At 58.7% G+C, this 20,117-nt stretch overlaps 1 protein-coding gene across 3 annotated transcripts in view; it reads left to right on the plus strand.

The window, feature by feature from the left end:
- Positions 1-14,411, plus strand: part of LOC144946140 (inositol 1,4,5-trisphosphate-gated calcium channel ITPR1-like) — an 83,952-nt gene extending 69,541 nt beyond the window's left edge. Inside the window, exons 46-58 of one of the 3 annotated variants that reach the window (XM_078874910.1) lie at positions 281-391; positions 918-1,028; positions 2,403-2,595; positions 3,692-3,811; positions 5,005-5,180; positions 6,161-6,325; positions 6,751-6,946; positions 8,012-8,119; positions 8,773-8,921; positions 9,412-9,577; positions 10,570-10,730; positions 12,537-12,698; positions 13,867-14,411. In XM_078874910.1, coding sequence (XP_078731036.1) covers positions 281-391; positions 918-1,028; positions 2,403-2,595; positions 3,692-3,811; positions 5,005-5,180; positions 6,161-6,325; positions 6,751-6,946; positions 8,012-8,119; positions 8,773-8,921; positions 9,412-9,577; positions 10,570-10,730; positions 12,537-12,698; positions 13,867-13,959 — 1,911 coding nt within the window. In that variant the 3' untranslated portion in view covers positions 13,960-14,411. Of the gene's footprint in view, positions 1-280; positions 392-917; positions 1,029-2,402; positions 2,596-3,691; positions 3,812-5,004; positions 5,181-6,160; positions 6,326-6,750; positions 6,947-8,008; positions 8,120-8,772; positions 8,922-9,411; positions 9,578-10,569; positions 10,731-12,536; positions 12,699-13,866 lie in introns of all 3 variants that reach the window. The other 2 variants (XM_078874909.1, XR_013639785.1) reach the window with 2 other exon arrangements.
- Positions 14,412-20,117: the final 5,706 nt, after the last annotated feature.

Below are 20,117 nucleotides of genomic sequence, written 5' to 3' on the forward strand. Positions count from 1 at the left end.
AGGGAGGGGCACTAAAAGTTAACTGTGGACAGCCCTTGGGTTGCCCAAGGGGGAAGGCACTTTGGTTTCCTGGTGGGCGGCACACGTGTTGGGTAAAGGGGCGGCACTTCTATTTCAATGTCGGGATGGCACGTGGCTTTTGTTAAGGGGGCGGGGGAGGGTAGCACTTGAGACGAGCATAGGGGCGGCACTTACATTGGGTGTCGGCGTGAAGGGCGACGCTTCACTTGGGGGCGCGGCACCGTCATCTCTTCGGCTCCCTTGCCCGCCCCGGCCGCAGGTGGACGTGATCCGCAATGCGTTCAACCAGGAGGAGGAGATCTACCCGGGCCAGGAAGACACGGTGTCCCCCAAGGAGGTCGGCCACAACATCTACATCCTGGCTCACCAGGTGAGCGCGGAGACCCCCGCTTGGAGCCCAGCACCACCCGCCGCATTGTTTCGGTTCGACGATGTGGGGAGGAGGAGGAGGTGGCGAGGGAGGGAGGGAGGTAGGCGAGGGGGGGAGCTGCACAAGGGGCCGACCGCCGTGGAGATGGAGGGATGGAATCGGCTTGTGTGCCGGGTGCCAGGCGGATGGTTGTATCGCAGGACGGAGAGAGAGCAACGGCCTGAGGCCTTCATCCGGCAGGGAATATATCATGAACGATGGTTATTTAGTAATGGATAAAATCATTTGTTATAACGTAATTTAAAGGCGTTTGTTAGCCCGTTGCAAAGCAGCAGGACCCTCGAGTGAAAGCCACGAGTGCCAAGCTCGTCGGCATTGTAGTCTTTTTAGACGTTTATTTAACGCCTCGTTGGAATCCGTAGACTCTGGCAGCGCCACGCCCGGCCGCCTTAGTCTCCCTCGCGGCGATGTTTACCACACACCACGCCGGCTACTACTCACCTGACCCCACCTTGCGTCCCGGCAGCTGGCGCGGCACAACAAGGAGCTGCAGGCCATGCTGAAGGCCCCGGTGGACGGCGCCGCCGGAGAGGACGACCCCCTCTCGTACTACGCCACCAACACCGCCCAGATCGAGGTGCCCGCCACTCCCACGACGGTGCAGCCGGCGCACGGGGAGACCCTCGCCAGGGCTACTCACCGCACACTCCACCACACTCGCCGCACACTCACCGCACACTCACCACACACTCACCACACGCCGCCACAACACTCGCTGCCACTCATTGCACTCACCGCACACTCACCGCACATTCACCGCACTCACCACACACTCACCGCACACTCCGCGCTCACCACACGCCGCCACAACACTCGCCGCCGCTCACTGCACTCACCGCACACTCACCGCACATTCACCGCACTCACCGTACACTCCACCGCACACTCACGGCAGACAATTGCCACGGCTTTGGAACCCTGTCGTCACAATCGGGTTGCAGCACCCAGCTTCTGCCTCGCTACGTCACTGGATAGAATGAATCTTCTAGCAGTCGTCGGCGTGTTTGATGATCCAGCACTCAGTGATTCTCTCTCCAGTCACTCGCTCACTCACCGGCGGTCGGTCGCCTACTTACAGATCGAAGGCTTCTACCATGGTCGCTGTTCCTGTGAACGTCACTCGTTGATTCCTCCACCCGTGTTGAGAACTCGGTCTATACCAACCACTCGCTGCTTCGTGTAATCACAACACTGCAGGTCACAACAACAACACTCACTCACCACACTGCAGGTCACAACACACTCACTCACTCACCACACTGCAGCTCACAACACACTCACCCACTCACCACACTGCAGGTCACAACACACTCACCCACTCACTCACCACACTGCAGGTCACATCAACACTCACTCACCACACTGCAGGTCACAACAACAACACTCACTCACCACACTGCAGGTCACAACACACTCACTCACTCACCACACTGCAGATCACAACAACACTCACCCACTCACCACACTGCTGGTCACAACAACACTCACCCACTCACCACACTGCAGGTCACAACACACTCACCCACTCACTCACCACACTGCAGGTCACATCAACACTCACTCACCACACTGCAGGTCACATCAACACTCACTCACCACACTGCAGGTCACAACAACACTCACTCACCACACTGCAGCTCACCTCACTTATCTTTCTACTCCCATCGTAACTTCTTATTATTTGCGCTGTCATTATTTGGCGAGGCCACCACGGAGGAAGGCGCTCTGACTCACACGGTCTGCAGTAGTCTCACGGCGGAGGGGGCGGGGCGAGGTTGCTGTCGATACAGTAACACACAACCGCAGTAATAACCAGGGCGGCCTGCCAAATCTGAACCGCGAACCTTTGCAACAAGCGGCTTGCGTGGTACCACGGCGCCGCACCCGCCTCCCCCCCCCCAACGCCCCCACCACGGCGCGCTCGCTTGACGTTTGCCGGACGTTGCGACAGATCGTGCGTCAGGACCGCACGATGGAGCAGATCGTGTTCCCCGTGCCGGGGATCTGCCACTACCTGACGCGGGAGTCGAAGGCGCGCGTGTACAGCTCGACGGAGCGCGACGAGCAGGGAAGCAAGATCAACGGCTTCTTCCAGGTGTGGGAGGAGCTCTACCGCGAGATGGAGTGGCAGAAGAAGCTCGAAGGCAAGGACGATTCTTCTCCTTTTGTTTAATCGTTATTAAATCAACGCGAGCAAGTTTTGCGGCGCGGGTTTACGTTACGTACGCGTGTACATTGAACTTCTTTCTCTCGCACCGTACGCTGCCGACCGTGCCAATCGGAGGCTGCGCGGGAACGGACTACAAACGAAACGCAAAGAGCATTTCTCGAGATCCGGAGGCGCGGGAAGACGCAGACGAGCGTGAGCCAGAGCCGGCGCTTGCCAACGCCTTGCCCCAAGCTCTGTGGCCCGACGTTGGGACGTTTGCCGCAACTCCACTGACGAGCGTTTCATACCCAGTTAGGAGGAGCGCCAGGAGAAAGCCCACACTCGCGATGGGTGCTAACCCTCACGGGAACCCACTTGCTGTACTAAGGGGAGACGGCGACCCCCGGTGCCCAGAGGGTTTGATTGTAAGCGTCACGGCATTTGTGGGTGATCCATCGACACCCTCCCCTTCACGGCGCTGGATTATCAGAATCTGGATCTGTATGTCGACCGGAGGAATCCCATGAGGCGTAAAGCTCTTTGTCGCAGATGCCCGTTCGGGGCTGTGCCGCCAGTGCCCCACAGTGTGGAGATACTGCCGCAATATTAAGACGGCGATGATCGTGTCGCGTCCGTGCTGTCGCCGTCGCGTCGTCGTCGTCGTCGACCGTTTTACTTTTGAACGGAAGTATTTTTATTTGCCGCTGAAGTTTTTCGTTTTTACGCGATAGAAGAACGGAATTATTAAGGTGACCAAATACATTCTTGTAAAAACGTAAACAGTAACGATTGTAAATGGAGATATGAAGGGCAGAGAGAGTCGAATAACGGCGATGAAGCTTTGGTGCTTTAAAAAGAAACATCGGAGTAATTGACATCACCATTTCCAAAGCTCTTTTGACGATTTAATTGCTTCTTGTGCAACTGAGCGTGTGCATTCGTAACCGTCGCCGATTGTAACGTTGCAATGGTTAGAAGGGCCTGTGAATCGGTTAGCACCGGGCAATTACGGCAGAGCGCAAAAGCCCCCCAAAGAACGTGAAACTCGATCGCCGAGTGACGGCAAAAAACTGACATCGTCATCTCCACAGCCAAGAAATACCTCTCGTGGATCTCCAAGAACATGACGCTGTGGAGCAGCATCTCGTTCAACCTCGCCGTCATCATCAACCTCCTCGTCGCCTTCTTCTTCCCCTTCGACGGCAGCAAATGTGAGAGGTGGCCGCGGTGTGACGTCTTGGTGTGCGACGTCAGGGTGTGTGTGACTTCTTGGTGTGTGACGTCTTGGTGTGTGACGTCTTGGTGTGCGACGTCTTGGTGTGCGACGTCAGGGTGTGTGTGACGTCTTGGTGTGTGTGACGTCTTGGTGTGTGTGACGTCTTGGTGTGTCACGTCTTGGTGTGTGTGACGTCTTGGTGTGTGTGACGTCTTGGTGTGCGACGTCTTGGTGTGCGACGTCAGGGTGTGTGTGACGTCTTGGTGTGTGACGTCAGGGTGTGTGACGTCTTGGTGTGTCACGTCTTGGTGTGTGACGTCTTGGTGTGTGTGACGTCTTGGTGTGTGTGACGTCTTGGTGTGTGTGACGTCTTGGTGTGCGACGTCTTGGTGTGTGTGACGTCTTGGTGTGTGTGACGTCTTATTGTGTGACGTCTTGGTGTGTGTGACGTCTTGGTGTGTGTGACGTCTTGGTGTGTGCGACGTCTTGGTGTGCGACGTCTTGGTGTGTGTGACGTCTTGGTGTGTGACGTCTTGGTGTGTGTGACGTCTTATTGTGTGACGTCTTGGTGTGTGTGACGTCTTGGTGTGCGACGTCTTGGTGTGTGTGACGTCTTGGTGTGTGTGACGTCTTGGTGTGTGACGTCTTGGGGTGTGACGTCTTGGTGTGTGACGTCTTGGTGTGCGACGTCTTGGTGTGTGACGTCTTGGTGTGCGACGTCTTGGTGTGTGTGACGTCTTGGTGTGCGACGTCTTGGTGTGTGACGTCTTGGTGTGCGACGTCTTGGTGTGCGACGTCTTGGTGTGCGACGTCTTGGGGTGCGACGTCTTGGTGTGTGACGTCTTGGTGTGTGACGTCTTGGGGTGTGACGTCTTGGGGTGTGACGTCTTGGTGTGCGACGTCTTGGTGTGTGTGACGTCTTGGGGTGTGACGTCTTGGGGTGTGACGTCTTGGTGTGCGACGTCTTGGTGTGTGTGACGTCACAGTGGGCGCCGTTGATTAGTACGATGATGGCGACGACGATGACGGTGGGGTTTGCGTAAACTACTAAACCGACAGTGATGATGCTGACGATTGTGATGATGATGTTGTCGATGATGATGATGTCATCGGTGATGATGATGATGTCATCGGTGATGGCGATGATGTCGTCGCTGATGGCGATGATGTCGACGACGATGTCGCCAGGGACGCTGGAGTCCTGGCCCGTCCCCCTCCTCGCCGCCACCGCTGCGGCGCTCGCCGTCGGCGTCGCGGCCTTCCCCTCCCGCAAGGCGCTGCGGCTGCTCAGCGTGCCGGCCATCGCCTTCTTCATCTTCACGCTCGGCCTCGAGGCCACCGTCATCCTCCTGGGCTCGGCCAACGTGAGTCCCCCCCCCCACGCCCAACCCGAACCTCCGACACGACGCGTCCGTCGCGACCGGGCGCTCGGCTGGCGGGAGGATATGAAGGCGAACTCGACCGTCAGACCCGCCTCCGGCTGGCCGTCTTTGACCCCGTCACGCCGTCGGCGGTCGGCGGGCCCTGCTGGACAAGCTCCGGACACGGGGCGAGGTCTCCGTGCGGCCGACCTCCGCCATCGGGGCCTTTGGGTTGAGAGGGGGCTCTGGGGAAACTGACACGTGGCCACCGCGGATGCTACCGCATGGCTCGGCGGTTACGCACGACGGCGAGCGGATGACTGCGGGGGCAGCGAGGGTTGGCGGATCACGCACACGCTCGGTCGCGAAACTCTCTCACGTGTGCTCTTAGTTCTTTTGGTAAAGTCACGTAGGTAAAAAATGAAATAAAAATTAATACAAATAAAACAATAAAAGTCACGACGTTTCGGAGGCAACACAAGCTTCCGTCTTCAGGTGAAACCGTCACAGCAAAATATCTGTACCTTATATAGTGGTTGACGGGGGAGGAGCCAGGAAGGGCAGCGGGGGAGGAGGAGTTGTGAAGTGGTCAATTACTGCTTTTGTTATACTGCTGGGTGGGTAGATGAATTAGATACGATTAAGCCGCTCTTTGTTATGCTGTTTGTGCGCAAGTCACTGTGGGATGAATGGACTCGTGGTCAGGGACGTGTTGCGCAAGTAACTGTGGATGTACATAATAGAAAAGGAGCGGAAATGCCCGTGTTTATACCAGTGTTGGCTGACAATAAAGAGTACTGTTAAACGTTAGGGATGTTAACTCTCCCACGTGTGTACACGCCCTTGTGGTGGCGGGGGACGGCACTCGACGCGCTTGTGGTTGTTGTTGTTGTTCCATGCCGGCATGGCCGGTCGGACCGGTGGTCGTCATCGTCGTTGTTGTTGTCGTTGTCGTCGTTGTTGTTGTTGTGCCGGCACGACAGGTGTGCAACAAGCTGGTGTTCCTCGCCAGCTTCGTGGGCAACAGGGGCCGCTTCGCGGGCGGCTACCGCGCCGTCATGCTGGACGTGGAGCTGCTCTACCACGTCGCCTACCTCCTCATCTGCGTGCTCGGCCTGCTCGCCCACCCCTTCTTCTTCAGCCTGCTGGTGCGCACGCAGCGGACACGGCGGTCGCCCGCACGGCCGTCGACGCGCCGTTAGCGGGCGCCTGTTAGGAGCCACGCCCGTCGAAGGGGACGCGTGGACAGCGCCGCGCCCGGACGCTTTTGTCTCCCCGGTGGTGATGTCGCCGCACCGTTACCGGGGTGCTCATTGAGGCTGAGTCGACCTAGGGGAGGCTCAGGACCGGTTGAGATATTCGTCTCCGGATGTCGGCCGTGAGCGGGAATGGAACTCGCGGCTTTCTGTTTTGCAGCGCGATGCTCAAACGACAGCGCGCCGCCACGCACGCACTCACGCAACGGTGTCGGCCACTTTGCCGGGAACCGAACTCATTCTCCCGCCCCTCCCCCGCCCCCTCCCCCTACCTGCGGCTGCCGCCGCCGCCGCCGCCCACGTGGTCTCGCCGGCAGCTGTTTGACGTGGTGTACCGCGAGGAGACGCTGCTGAACGTGATCAAGAGCGTGACGCGCAACGGACGCTCCATCGTGCTCACCGCCGTGCTCGGCCTCATCCTCATCTACCTCTTCTCCATCGTCGGGTTCCAGTTCCTCAAGGACGACTTCATCCTGGACGTGGATAAGCTGGCGGAGGCCAAGCCACCAGCCGGTCAGTCCGCCCACCCGCCTCGCCCCGTCTCGCACCGTCCTCCATCCGCCCGGAGGGAGACGTTGAACAGAAAATCGTCGCCCCCTTTTCTCCCCCAAGTTCCATTTCATTCCATTTCTGCCGGTGGTGGAACCCGGTGGGGGTGGGTGGGTGGGGGAGCGTTAGTGGTGATTGCCCCCCCACCGCACCCCTCTTTCCCCCACCTAAAGATCTCTAAAATATGTATTTTGTTGATATTTACCGGAGAAAATAAAGTGATGTGTTTTTTTTAATGATTGTTATTAGTAATGTAGGGCCCCTATTAAAAAGCCTGACATTTAAATAGACCTTCCCACTCCCCGCCCCCCTTCTACCCCGCACCCCCCAATCTGGGGAGTTTCTTGATCCGCCCCGGGTTGCTCCGCCGATGGCGTGCCGGGGGACGACAACGAATGTCAGCGGTCAATCCGGCCCATCATCATCATCATCACCATCATCACCATCATCATCACCATCATCATCATCACCATCATCATCACCATCATCACCATCACCATCATCATCACCATCATCACCATCATCATCATCATCTTTCACCATCATCACCATCACCATCATCATCTTCATTATCATCACCACCATCATGATCACCATCATCATCATCATCTTTCATCATAATCACCATCACCATCATCATCTTCATCACCATCATCATCACCACCATCATCATCATCACCACCATCATCATCATCATCATCACCACCATCATCTTCATCATCATCATCATCATCTTTATCATCATCATCTTCATCATCATCATCTTCATCATCATTATCATCATCACCACCATCATCATCATCACCACCATCATCATCATCACCATCATCATCTTCATCATCATCATCACCATCATCACCATCATCATCTTCATCATCATCATCACCATCATCACCATCATCATCTTCATCATCATCCTCCGGAGGGAGGGGGGTGGCTATGAAACTGACAGCTTTCAGGCTATACGGGGGATCTTTATCTCACTGTCCCCGCGTGCGTGTCCCGCGTGTGTCCCATCCATCCTAGGAGACTCGTCATCGAGATTCATGTCCGAGTTCTGTGACGCGACGGACGAGTCTTGCGTGGTGGCCGGCGCCCCCCAGCGAGAAGGAGGAGCAGGAGGCCGTCTCTTTGAAGGTGCGTGTGCGGCTCACGGCTCCGGAGATGATTTGTGAGCGATTCCCGGCTGTTGTGGGAGAGCAGCGTCCGTGCGTTCGGCTGCGTCCATCCGTCCGTAACAGGGGAGGGGGGGGGCTGCAGGCGGCCGGCGCGCGTCGGGTCGTTCCGAAGTGAACGAGACTCGAGCGGGAAGTTGTGCCGCCGAGAGAAGGCCGGCGCGCCACGTCGATAAACCCAGGAGGAGAAAGTCGTCGGTGAATTTTTTTTTCGTTTAACGACGCCGACGTTTACGTCGTGGGACCGTGAGAGATGGCGACGGCTCGGGGGGGAGGCCTTCGTCCAGCAGTGGATAGACCATGGCCGACGACGACGACGACGACGACGACGTTACTGTTTGTAGAGATGTGGGATTCGCGCGGGTAGGCTTCCACCGAGAATCCAGTCTGTACCACCGCTCTCGCGTTTAACTTGAACCAGAGGTCGCAAACGGGTTTTGATTCCTTACCCGTACCCGTACCCGGCCGCACCAGGGTCGCAAACGGCTACCCGTACCCGGCCGGGTACGGGTAGCCGGGTATCGGGTAGGGTACGGGTATCGGGTACCCGGTTGCGACCTCTGACTTCAACCACACTGCTGCCCCCCCCCCCCACCGCCATTCCCCGTTGGTCAGCACGAGACGGCGGTACCAAGGAGGAGGAGGAGGGGGGGGAGACGGAGAAGTCGTGCGAGACCCTCATCATGTGCATCGTCACCGTGCTCAACCACGGCCTGCGCAACGGCGGCGGCGTCGGGGACGTCCTCCGCAAGCCCTCCAAGGAGGCACGGCCTCACCACGGCTTCACCATGACCTCACCACAGCTTCACCACGGCTTCACCATGACCTCACCACCACAGCCTCACCACGGCCTCACCACGGCCTCACCATGACCTCACCACCACATCCTCACCACGGCCTCACCACGGCGTTGCAGCCCTCAACGTGTCGACTAAGAGCTGACCACCATCACTCTGCAGCGTGTTGGAGACGGCCCCATTTACGAGACGCTGCGTACATCAATACCGCATTGTGTGTACGGACTCGCATAGAGACGCCGTAGACTCGCACATTGAGCCGCCGAGTCACACAGACGAGCGTAAAGTTGCACAGAAATCCACGTGGTCACACAGGGACCTTTGCGTGACTTCGTAACTACGTCCACCGTGTCTGTACAGCGTCTTGAAGGTCTGTCACATGCAGACGCCGTGCACGGAGCAGACTCCAGAGTGACTGTGATTGCACTGACCTCCCCCCGCCCCGCCCCTCCCCCAGGAGCCCCTGTTTGCCGCCAGAATCATCTACGACCTCCTCTTCTACTTCGTCGTCATCATCATCGTCCTCAACCTCATCTTCGGCGTCATCATCGACACGTTCGCCGACCTCCGCAGCGAGAAGCAGAACAAGGAGGAGGTGCTCAAGAACAGCTGCTTCATCTGCGGTGAGAGTCGGCGACGCCCTCCACCCCGAGCGCCGTGAACGGAGCGCCCTCGCTCGCTCTCCGCGGTTCTTTGCGCCGTCGACGGAGCTCCCGATGGGGCCAGGTGATGACCGAGACCGGCGGCTCGGCGCACGGCACGACAAGCCGGCGCGATCGCGGCGACGGCCGCAACTTGGAGCCGGTCCCCACGGCCTCGGCGCCGCCGGCCCTCTGGAAGGCCCGGCCACTTCTCACGGTTCTCACGTCACGGCCGTCTGCCGGTGTCACCGGCCCCCTGAGCGAGAAGGCTGCACGTAGCGGCGTCTTGCACCCCAGCGCCCCCACTACTGGCAGACTGACGCCAACTTGCTCCGGCCGCCGCTGCTGTGTTCCACGCAGGGACAGCTGCCGCTGGGGAGGGGGGGGGTCCCCTGCTGGGTGCCGCGAGGTGCGCCGCTGCGTGAGAGGCGCGGTCTCGATATCGAGCGGCGACGATGACGACGACGATTAAGGAAAAAGTAGTTGGGCCTGGGCAAGACGACGTCGCTCGGAGGAACGATCGTCGTAGGGCAGGAATCGGAGTGGCGGCGAATGGAACGGAGCGCACCCGAGTGGACGTCCGATGAGGAGAGATGGAGCGATTTAAATCGGCTCGTGTGCAGGTGGTGATGGGTCAACTATTACTTTGCAGGACGGTGAGAGATGGTGGCGGCTCAGGGACGCCTTCATCCAGCAGTGGACTGAACATAGCTGATGATGATAATAACATGATAAACAGTCCTGCTTTGTTCATAATAAAACAATGAAAATAACGTACTTTTTTCTGGGCAGCCTCTGGAATATTGAGGACCAAACGTGCCCCGTTTGTTCGCCGGTCATCCTCAGTCTGGACTGTGACCCCCCCCCCCTGCCGCCACCCTCCTCTCGGCGTCCGCTCACCACCGCCTCTCCCCACCCGCCCGCCCGCCCCCCTCCCTCCCTCCCTGCCTGCCTGCGACTTTGTGGCGGAGCAGGACTGGAGCGGGACAAGTTCGACAACAAGACGGTGTCGTTCGAGGAGCACGTGAAGGTGGAGCACAACATGTGGCACTACCTCTACTTCATCGTGCTGGCGCGCGTCAAGGACCCCACCGAGTACACGGGCCCCGAGAGTTACGTCGCCGACATGATCGCGGTGAGGAGCGCCGGGCGGGCGCTGGCGTCGGCGCTGGTGGGCGGAATGCCGGGACGTGCGATGCCGGATGACGGCCGATTTGGACGGGGGGGGGCGAGCCGGTGATGGCGTGGGTCAAAGTTCAGGGAGAGGCTCCCGAGTTAGAGAGGCGGTGCAGTGTCACGGCCTCGTTGCAAGAATGGGGGGGGGGGGTGGGGTGGCACCGGCTGAGGTTCTGACATTGCGGCCCTGGTGTAGGTCGCGTGATTCTTCGTTTTCAGTTTCTCTCGGGTTACGTCGTCCGTGTGGGTTTGCGATGACAGTTTTGAACTGAGACCCTCCACAACTCCGTTGGCGAGGTGGCATGGACCGGTCTGTCGCGTGGTGGACGGCCGTTGTTAAACAATCGACGTTATACCGACCACGAGGGATCTAACTAATTATGAATCGTAATCTTGGTGATGAAGTCAACCAACGCTGGGTCTAAGTTTGTTGCTTTGTCTCTTGCTGGTGCACACGTTGGCGGTGTCGGAGACACGGGGGTGGCATGGATCCGATCCTGCGATTGAGCAGCCGTAGGACGACCGCGCTTTGGTCTCGTGAGATTAAATTGCAGGTGAAATATTTGAGTAAATTAAGTAAATATGTCGCAATAGCTAAAGACACGGAGCCTGTTACACCAGAAGTTCTGAGGTTGAACCCTAGGTCTGTGATTCTCCCTGTCCCTCGTGCGGTTCAGAATGGCCGTGTCGGAGATTCTGTCGACAGAGGGTTGAGATTTTGAGTTGAAGTTCGAGGTAGTGGTGGTGGTGGCGATGGAAGCGGTGGTGGTGGAGGCGGTGGTGGTGGAGGCGGTGGTGGAGGCGGTGGTGGTGGCTGTGGTGGTGGAGGCGGTGGTGGAGACGGTGGTGGTGGTGGCGGCAGTGGTGGTGGTGATGGTAGTGGCGGCGGGAGTGACGGTGGTGGCGGCGGTGGTGATGACGGTGGTGGTGGTGGTGGTGGCGGTGGTCATGACGGTGGTGGCGGTGGTGGCGGAGGTGGTGGCGGTGGTGATGACGGCGGTGGTGCGGAGGTCGGATTCCGCCGGGATTACAACCGCGACGCGGGACACTGGAGAGGCCGTTGTTGGGGACTTTGTGCCGGGCAGCGTGCCTCGCCGCCGCTGACACCAATACCATCACTCGGCCATTCCCGTGAGATTACGCCTAATAGGATTGGTGCGCGGGGCACGGTGAGTGGCCTCGTGTGCTCGCCATCACCGACACGTGCGTGTGTGTGCGTGCGCGCGTGCGCGTGTGTACGTCTGCCGGTAATCTCGGTCGCTTAACTCGTAACACCTGTGCGTGTCCCGTGACCTCCTGCCAGCGGCGAGCTTTCGACGCCTCACGTGGCCTCAGCGTGTGCGTGCGTGCGTGTGTTTGTACGTGGTTTGCATGGTGAGCGGCGGCGCAGCGGTGAGCGCATTGCACGACGAACCCGGCGGCCCCAGTTGCAATCTCGCTCGAGGTCAACATCGGTGACGAATATCTGAACTGGTCATGGGCCTCCCCTAGGTCAACTCAGCCTTAAATACGTACTTGGTGTGATGTAATAAACAAAGCCGGCTGTGCGTGGTTCTGGATACCCACCCCCTCGTGTGTCATGCCGGCTTTCATAGGCGCTGCGTGCTAAGAACACTTGCCCCAAATGTCCGCTGAGGCTACACGGGGGTCTGTCTCTATGAGTGCGTGCGAGTGTCAATGTGTCTTTTGTGCGTATTTGTATGCTCATGCGTCTGTATGTCCGCGCGTGCGTGCGTGCGTGCGTGCGTGCGCGTGCACCCCACAGGAGCAGAACCTGGACTGGTTCCCACGGATGCGTGCCATGTCGCTAGTGAGCAGCGACGGTGAGGGTGAGCAGAACGAGCTGCGTGGCCTGCAGGACAAACTCGACTGCACCATGAAGCTCGTCTCCTACCTCTCCAGCCAGCTGTCCGAGCTCAAGGAGCAGGTGAGCGGCAGGGGGGGGGGGGGCGGTCGCGTTGGCAGGAGGTGTGTGGGTGGGTGGGTAGAGGGTGGGTGGGTAGAGGGTGTGTGGGTGGGTTGGTGTGTGGGTATTGGGTGGGTGGGTTGGTGTGTGGGTATTGGGTGGGTGGGTAGAGGGTGTGTGGGTAGAGGGTGTGTGGGTGGGTTGGTGTGTGGGTATTGGGTGGGTGGGTGGGTTGGTGTGTGGGTATTGGGTGGGTGGGTAGAGGGTGGGTGGGTAGAGGGTGTGTGGGTGGGTTGGTGTGTGGGTATTGGGTGGGTGGGTTGGTGTGTGAGTATTGGGTGGGTGGGTAGAGGGTGGGTGGGTAGAGGGTGGGTGGGTAGTGGGTGGGTAGAGGGTGGGTGGGTAGAGGGTGTGTGGGTATTGGGTGCGTGTGTGTGTCTGGGAATCCGGCGGTTAGCGCGCCTCGCTACGAACCCGGCGACCCGAGTTTGATTTCCGCTCGCATCTAACACCGGTGACGATTATCTGAACCGGTTCTGGGCCTCCCCCAGGGCCACTCAGCATAAACTCTAAATAAGTTCCTGGTGCGGTGTGTAAACATCGTCACTAGGGGGACGAAAGCGGCCGGGCACGGTACTGACCACCCACCCCATTGTGCGCCGTGCCGGCCTTCATAGGTGCAACTCGCGAACAGCACTCGCCCCTACAGTCTGTTGAAGGCTATACGGGGGATCTTTGTCTTTGTGGTCAGTGTTTAGGGTGTTTAGGGTGTGTGTGTGCGTATGTGGGTGGGTAAATGTGTTGGTAGACGGTTGGGTGTTTAGCCGAGTGGGTGCGTTGTGTCGGTGATTAGGCGACGGTGCTGGTAGGGGGATAGGCGTTGGTGGTGTCCGTGCGTTTTAATCGCTCAGCCGAGCTTTAGACAGCAGTCGGCAGTGGCCACTACATTTACTGAATGATGATGATGGTGGTGCTGCTGCTGCTGATGACGATGACAGTGCTGCCGCTGATGCGAATGCTCATGGTGATGATGATGATGGTGCCGCTGGCGATGATGGTGCTGGCGGTGATGGTGCTGCTGCGTGACGGCGTGCCTTTTGGAGACGACGCAAACATAGGTGCCACTCGCGAAGAGCACTCGCCCCTACAGTCTGTTGAGGCTATACGGGGGATCTTTTTCTCTGTGCAGATGACGGAGCAGAGAAAGCACAAGCAGAGGATCGGCTTCATCACGAACAGTCCCCACATGAACCCCGGCGAGAGCGCGCAGATGGCGGCGTGAGATCTCAGCCGGTGCCGGCACCACCAGGGCACTAGCCACCGGCGCTATATAGGAACCACTGCCACCGTGCCACCACTACCAGCACTGGCACCATCAACACCATCGCCAGCACCAGCACGACCATCGCCCCCACCAACAACAACCATCGGCAACCACACCAACAACCACACCAACAACCACACCAACAACCACAACCACACCAACAACCACACCAACAACCACACCAACAACCACAACCACACCAACAACCACACCAACAACCACACCAACAACCACACCAACAACCACACCAACAACCACACCAACAACCGCTACCGCTGACACGACGAGCACCACCAGCGGCGGCAGCAGCAGCGGCACCGCAACCGCTACAAACACACAAACAAGGGGCAGCCTCAAGGGGAGTCTCCGAGCGGACGATTCGGCAACGTGCCCGGCACTGCCACGACGCTGTGGGGGGGGATGGAGGTGGGGGGGGAGGCGGGGGGGGTTCCCGTCTGGGGGTCGCATAGCGCCTCCTGAACCACGCATAAAACATCCTCAACGCGTGCATCATCGCCGGTGCCGTGGCCACGACATTCCCTCTTGTCCACGTCACGCCATCTGGCCACCGTCGGCGCGTTGATGAGTTCACGCCGTGCGTGCGGCGCGTGTTTGTGTGCGCGTGACAGCGTTCTCTCGGGTGCGTATCGTGTTTTTTCCGGCCGGTGGGTTTTGTGGGCGAAATTGCGGTTTGCCGATGCGGCCATAGCGCGGGCCGTGGCGGTGACGGCACCGCCAGGGAGAGGCTCGGCAAGAGCTCAGTGGGCCCCAAGCGGCTCGAGGGGCACCCAGGTTCACGAAAATCTAAAAGGGGTGAAACCAAACATCAGCTCAAATTCAAGAGCTAATGAACGAAACGTGCCAATTAGTATACCAAGCTCATGGATCTCTGTCTCGATCTTCTCAAAACTCATTCCGCCACAATTATCTTCAGTCCACGCTTCTCTCGTCTCTCTGCACCTCCGTCTCTTGTCTTCATCGCTTCCATCATCTCTTGAGTGAGCGCTCACATCAGGGGGCGGCGGTTGTTGGCGGTTGGCGCACCGCACCGCACCGCTCACCCGCCGGCGTCGCGAGTTCCACGACCGGCCGCGGCCGAGATGGGCGGCGAGCGCCGTCTCTACCGGGCCGCGGCGTGGGCCCTCGCCAGCATCACCGGCACCCGCGTGGGCCGCGTGCCACCGCGTGGCCTGTGCCTAAACCGAACTCCCCCCTCTCCCCTCCCCACCGCTCCACTCCTCCTCCACCCACCCCCCACCCTCCGTATCACCCGACCGCACCTTTTAACTTGTCACGAGGCGATTTTGGGTGCAGATAAAAAGCAAACGGTGCTGATGAATCGTCAAAAGCCCCCCCCCTCCCCCAAGCCTCGGGGGCCCCCTCGACCAAAACGGATCGCGTGCCAGAATCCCCAGCCACGTTCCGGCGGCGTCACCGTCGGCGTGAATTCCCCGGCTTTCGAACCTCAGGAATGTTTGCAACATCCGGTACGATGACGACGACGAGGAGGAGGAGGATGATTGATGTAACTTCTGAGATCTTGTACAGCTGCCAGCACCTTCCTCTGGTGCGTGTATGCAAGCGCACACGTGGGTGGTGTGAGTGCGCGTGCGTGTTGTGGGGAATGGTGCGTCATCTCCCTCAGAAGACCCACAATGCCGTGGGTGTGTGCAGTGACCTCCTGCCAGCAGCGAGCCTACGACACCTCACGTGACTTCAAGAGTGCACCTAGCCTGGCACAAGCGCTGTGGTGAATTCGCCGTCGCTTGCTCGCGTGGGCTGCCGTTGTGGGGAGTGGTGGTGAACTGGTTGGAGCGCTGTGCTGCAAACTCGGCGGCTATCACCGGTGGAGTGAAAGTCAGATCCGGTCTCCGGCCTCCTTGATGTCGACTCAGCCTGGAGTGGCGTGTGGACGTGGGGAGACAAATGCCGTCTTGTGTGGTGCTGACCTCGATCGGTGCTCGCTGTGCCATGGCTTGCCTCAAGAGTCTGCAGGGCTATACGGCGTGGCTTTGTCTTTGTGATGGTGCGTGAGTTGCGTGCCCATTTCGCACGCTTCCGCCGAGCGTCGCGATTCTTGTTTGAAGAAGGAAAACCGCACACTGCTGATTTGTAATTCTTTATTTGTGTTTTTTTTAGTCTCGACAAAAGCGGCGTGGCTTTGTGGCTCCAGGTTCAGGGAAAATTACAAACCCGCAGCCCGGGTTTCCCCGCTGTGAGGCGACTCTTCCAGGTGTGCCAATCGATAAATGGGCAGCGTAGAGAGAGGTGGGTAGAGAGAGAGAGAGAGGTGGGTAGAGAGAGAGAGGGATTCGTGATGAATGACCAACACCTTTGAGTGCCTCGTAGCCAGCGCCACCGCTCTTCGGCGTTCCCTCGCCGCGCGAAGCCAAACTCCCCGTTGCTGGAATCGGCCCAAACGTCCTCCGTGTGTCAGAACTCCCCTCTTGAGGAGCGAGCCCCCCCCCCACTGCCACCACAAGCACCAAACTGCCACGGTCGCTGTGGCGGATCTCTCTAGCTGGGGGGAGGGGGCTCTGTAGACGCTCAAGTTTCCTCGCTTCTTGTTTCCCGTCTCAAACTTTGTTTGCGCGCTGCTGCTGTGATGGTTTCTAATGGGGGGGTACCCTGTATCATTCCACAAGCACGTGCCGCGTACGGACGTCCGGGCGACGGCCACGCGCGGCTGTTTCTTGGGGGGGGTGGCGGTTCGCCGGCTTGTGAGCGCCTTCACCGCTGAAGCCAAGTGACTACGTTGACCCGTCCAGCCGCGGCACACGTGACACACGCGACACACGCAGAGACGATGGAACCGATTTGTGAATTGGACCGTAATCCCTCCCCACAATCGTGGGGGGGCGGAGTGGCGTGAATTGTCACGCGCGCGTTGCACGCCACCCGGCATGTGGTTGGGTGTTGTGGGGGGTGGTGGGGGGTGTGGGAGGTGTGGGTGGGGGGTGTGGGATTTATTCTTCGCGTCGTCGTCGTTGTTGTTGTTGGTGAGTTCATGCGAACCGACATCCTCCCCGTGCGTGGCTCCGTGAGCCTTCGCGAGGAACGTGGCCGGGAGCGGTGGCCGAAGTGAAATCCTCCGCCGCCGCCGTCACCGCCGCCGCGGGGAATGGCGAGGGTCGTGAAGGACGCCCCCCGAGACGTCGTGCAGGGGGTGAACCCCGCGTGGGAGCCACCCCGCGGGTCTGTGTTCCTCGGCTGGCAGTCGCCGCCAACTCCGGGAAACGCCACCCACGATGCGTCGCGACTTTTTTGTAAACTTCGCGTTCACCCCGGAGAGGCCAATGGTGGTGGTGGTGGCGGCGGGGGGTGACGGCTGAACGAAGTAGACACCAACTCATCTCGACTCGGGAGAGGCCAAGGGAATCTTCGTCAGCAGGGAGTGGAGGAGCGGGGGGGGGGGTACAGGTCGCCCATGCGTGTCAGGGTCGTGCCGCGCGGTCGTTCGGCACCCGTTGCCCGACGTTTCGCTGCACGGGAGCTTCTTCCGGCACAGCTCCTTGTCGCCGATTGTCTCCGTCTATCGCGGTTGGGGCCGTCCAGCGTGCCGATGTCTTGGCTTGTGTCTGCGGAGGGAACCGGGGTAATCCGGAGGGAGCCGCGGGTCCCACCCCGTTAAACGTCGGACAACTTGCCAACGTGCATGGCGCCACTCGAGAACGCGCCGGACCACCGCACCGCTGCACGGCGCGACCGCCAACACGTCCACAGCTGCTGGGCAGGGGCTGTCGTCTGCCCCCCGCTACCGGGGGGGCTTCATTTCACCCGGGGGGGCCGGCGAGCCGAGAGATGTTCGGTGAGGAACGAGCGAGGCCCTCCCCGTCCGCCCGCCGGTTGGAGCGATCCGCCGGGCAATCGAGAGGCGCCAAACATCTTGCGGATGTTTGGCAGAAAAACGACGATGTTTGGCCCATTCCCCCCCCACCGCCCCCCAAACAAATATTCCACAGTCATCGTGGTCTCTCCGTCCATACAAGAACGTGAGCTCGGCCGCGTGGTTCTGCGTGAGAATTCCCCGCCGTCATCTCCCAGTGGCCCACGCGTGCCGGGGGAGTTTTAAAAGCCCCCGGGGCGGATCTGGCCTCGAGCCAGCCGGCTCTTGTAATCATTGACATTTGTAAGGCGCGTTTCATCCGTATGTCATTGATGGTGGGTGGTGGGGGAGGGCAGGCTGACATATCTATTTAGATAACGAGATGTTTTTTTGTGGGTGAAAAGAAATGTCTAAAAAAAACAAGCGGTCACCGAGGCTGGCCGCTGGCAGAGCGACTGGGAAACGGCCGCGCCCAAGGGGCACTGGGAGGAGGATGTGAGGGGGTGGGGGTCAGCGATGATCACGTGGCTCTTCCACGTGCTCCGCCCGCGATGGGTGTCGAACCTTGCGCTGTCTTGTCCTTGTGGACGTTACATTTTATAACAACCATAATAATAATGTTCATAATTCAAACAAAATGAGATTGCACTCGGGGGGGTGGGGGGGGGTCACCGATGGTTGATAGCTGCCACTCCACGTGCACCGCCAGGGCGAGGTGTCGAACCTTGGGGCGCTGTCCAAGTAGCCTGCCGGGTCTTGCCTCCTGTGGATGAGAGGACCTCGTGGTTCAAAGGACGCAAGCTCGGGTGAAGTAGTTTAGCCCGCGGGGGGAGGGCTGATTGCGCGCCGCGTTAGCCCCCCCTGGTTAACCGCCGCCCATGTCAAGAGCCCAATTACAGTGGGTGGGTGAGTGACAATGCGACTGCTGATGAATCACAATGGGGGGGGGCAGGGGGGTGTAAAATAATCACGTGAATTCTCAGTAATTGCGCGACGCCGGGAGGGTGATTTCGCCACGCGCGTTGTAACGCCTCTCTCTCTTTGCTGTAATCGTTTTGTCGGAGTTGTGTGTGTACAGTATATGGGTTCGGAGTGGTCCGCTGTAGTTTTTAACACGAAAAAAGAATCCGCGTTTCGCGTTTTAACGGTCGGGAAGGGGAACTGGGTGTCGGGGTGGATATTGTGCAAACTGGAATTGTTCTAACATCTGTAGGACCAAACATTTTACGACAACGATGATCTCCGATGTGTGCGTTCATTGTTGTTGCGGGGATTGTACTGCCGAGCGCGCGTGGTGTGTTGTTCCTTGAGACTCTCCTCTTGAAACTGGGGTCACCCGGGAAGCTCTGCTCAGGGCACGCGGAGCGAAACGTCGGACAACCAAGCGCGCGTGGTACGACCTCGGGAAAAATCTCCTCGGAACGAGCCGTGCGGCAGCAGCCGCGTGCACGCCGTATGGCACGGTGGGATTTGAGAATAATGCCAAACTTTTATTTTACTCTCAACATCGCCACCACATTTTGTTTTGTTTTTCTTAAGACTGGAATTTGTACTTCGCGTGTGTATGTGTGTTTTGTTTTTAGCGTTCGGAAGTTCATTTGATGTGTGGAAGTCTACATTAGAATATCAGTTTGATCTTGTGTATGTGTTTTGGGAGGGCATTCTCTTTTAACAAATAATATTAATAAAGCGATGCCCACGTCAGCTTTGGTTACTTGGATGCGTTGTGTTTTCATTAGTTCTGGGGCGATTGGCTGAATATCATAATAATGATGGCAACTTCTAACGCGCCACGCCCGCACAGTATCCGCTCCGCGCTCTCGGAGAGAGAGAGAGGGGACGACTCAGAGGGGACGACTCAGAGGGGACGACTCAGAGGGGACGACTCAGCGGCGAGGAGGAACCACAGACGAGCGGGAAGGCAGCTTGCACCAACAATTGCCCAAGTTCTGCAGTCTTCTATATACTAAGCTGCTATCAACCAATTTATTGAGTGGCAGGAAACCGAAACACCAAAAAAAAACACGCGTGCGAGGGGGAAACACTCTATCCCATGGAGACGGACCAGGTGGAGTCCACGTTCTTGCTGGAATATCTTCTGGTGGAGGCAGGGTCACAGGTGCCGCGTGCAGCGAGGCCACCACAACCACCGCCCCACTTCGTCGATTCACCGATCAATAATTTGTTATCGGCTTCTGCTTTGTGATCGGTCCATCGGGCCTCTTTAAAAATGGTAGTCGCCCGCACATCCTGCCCTCCCGAAGGCAGGAAACCCCCTTTTAGCCACTCC

Source organism: Lampetra fluviatilis, chromosome 40 (genome assembly GCF_964198595.1).
Source record: "Lampetra fluviatilis chromosome 40, kcLamFluv1.1, whole genome shotgun sequence".
NCBI classification, from domain to species: Eukaryota; Metazoa; Chordata; class Hyperoartia; order Petromyzontiformes; family Petromyzontidae; genus Lampetra; species Lampetra fluviatilis.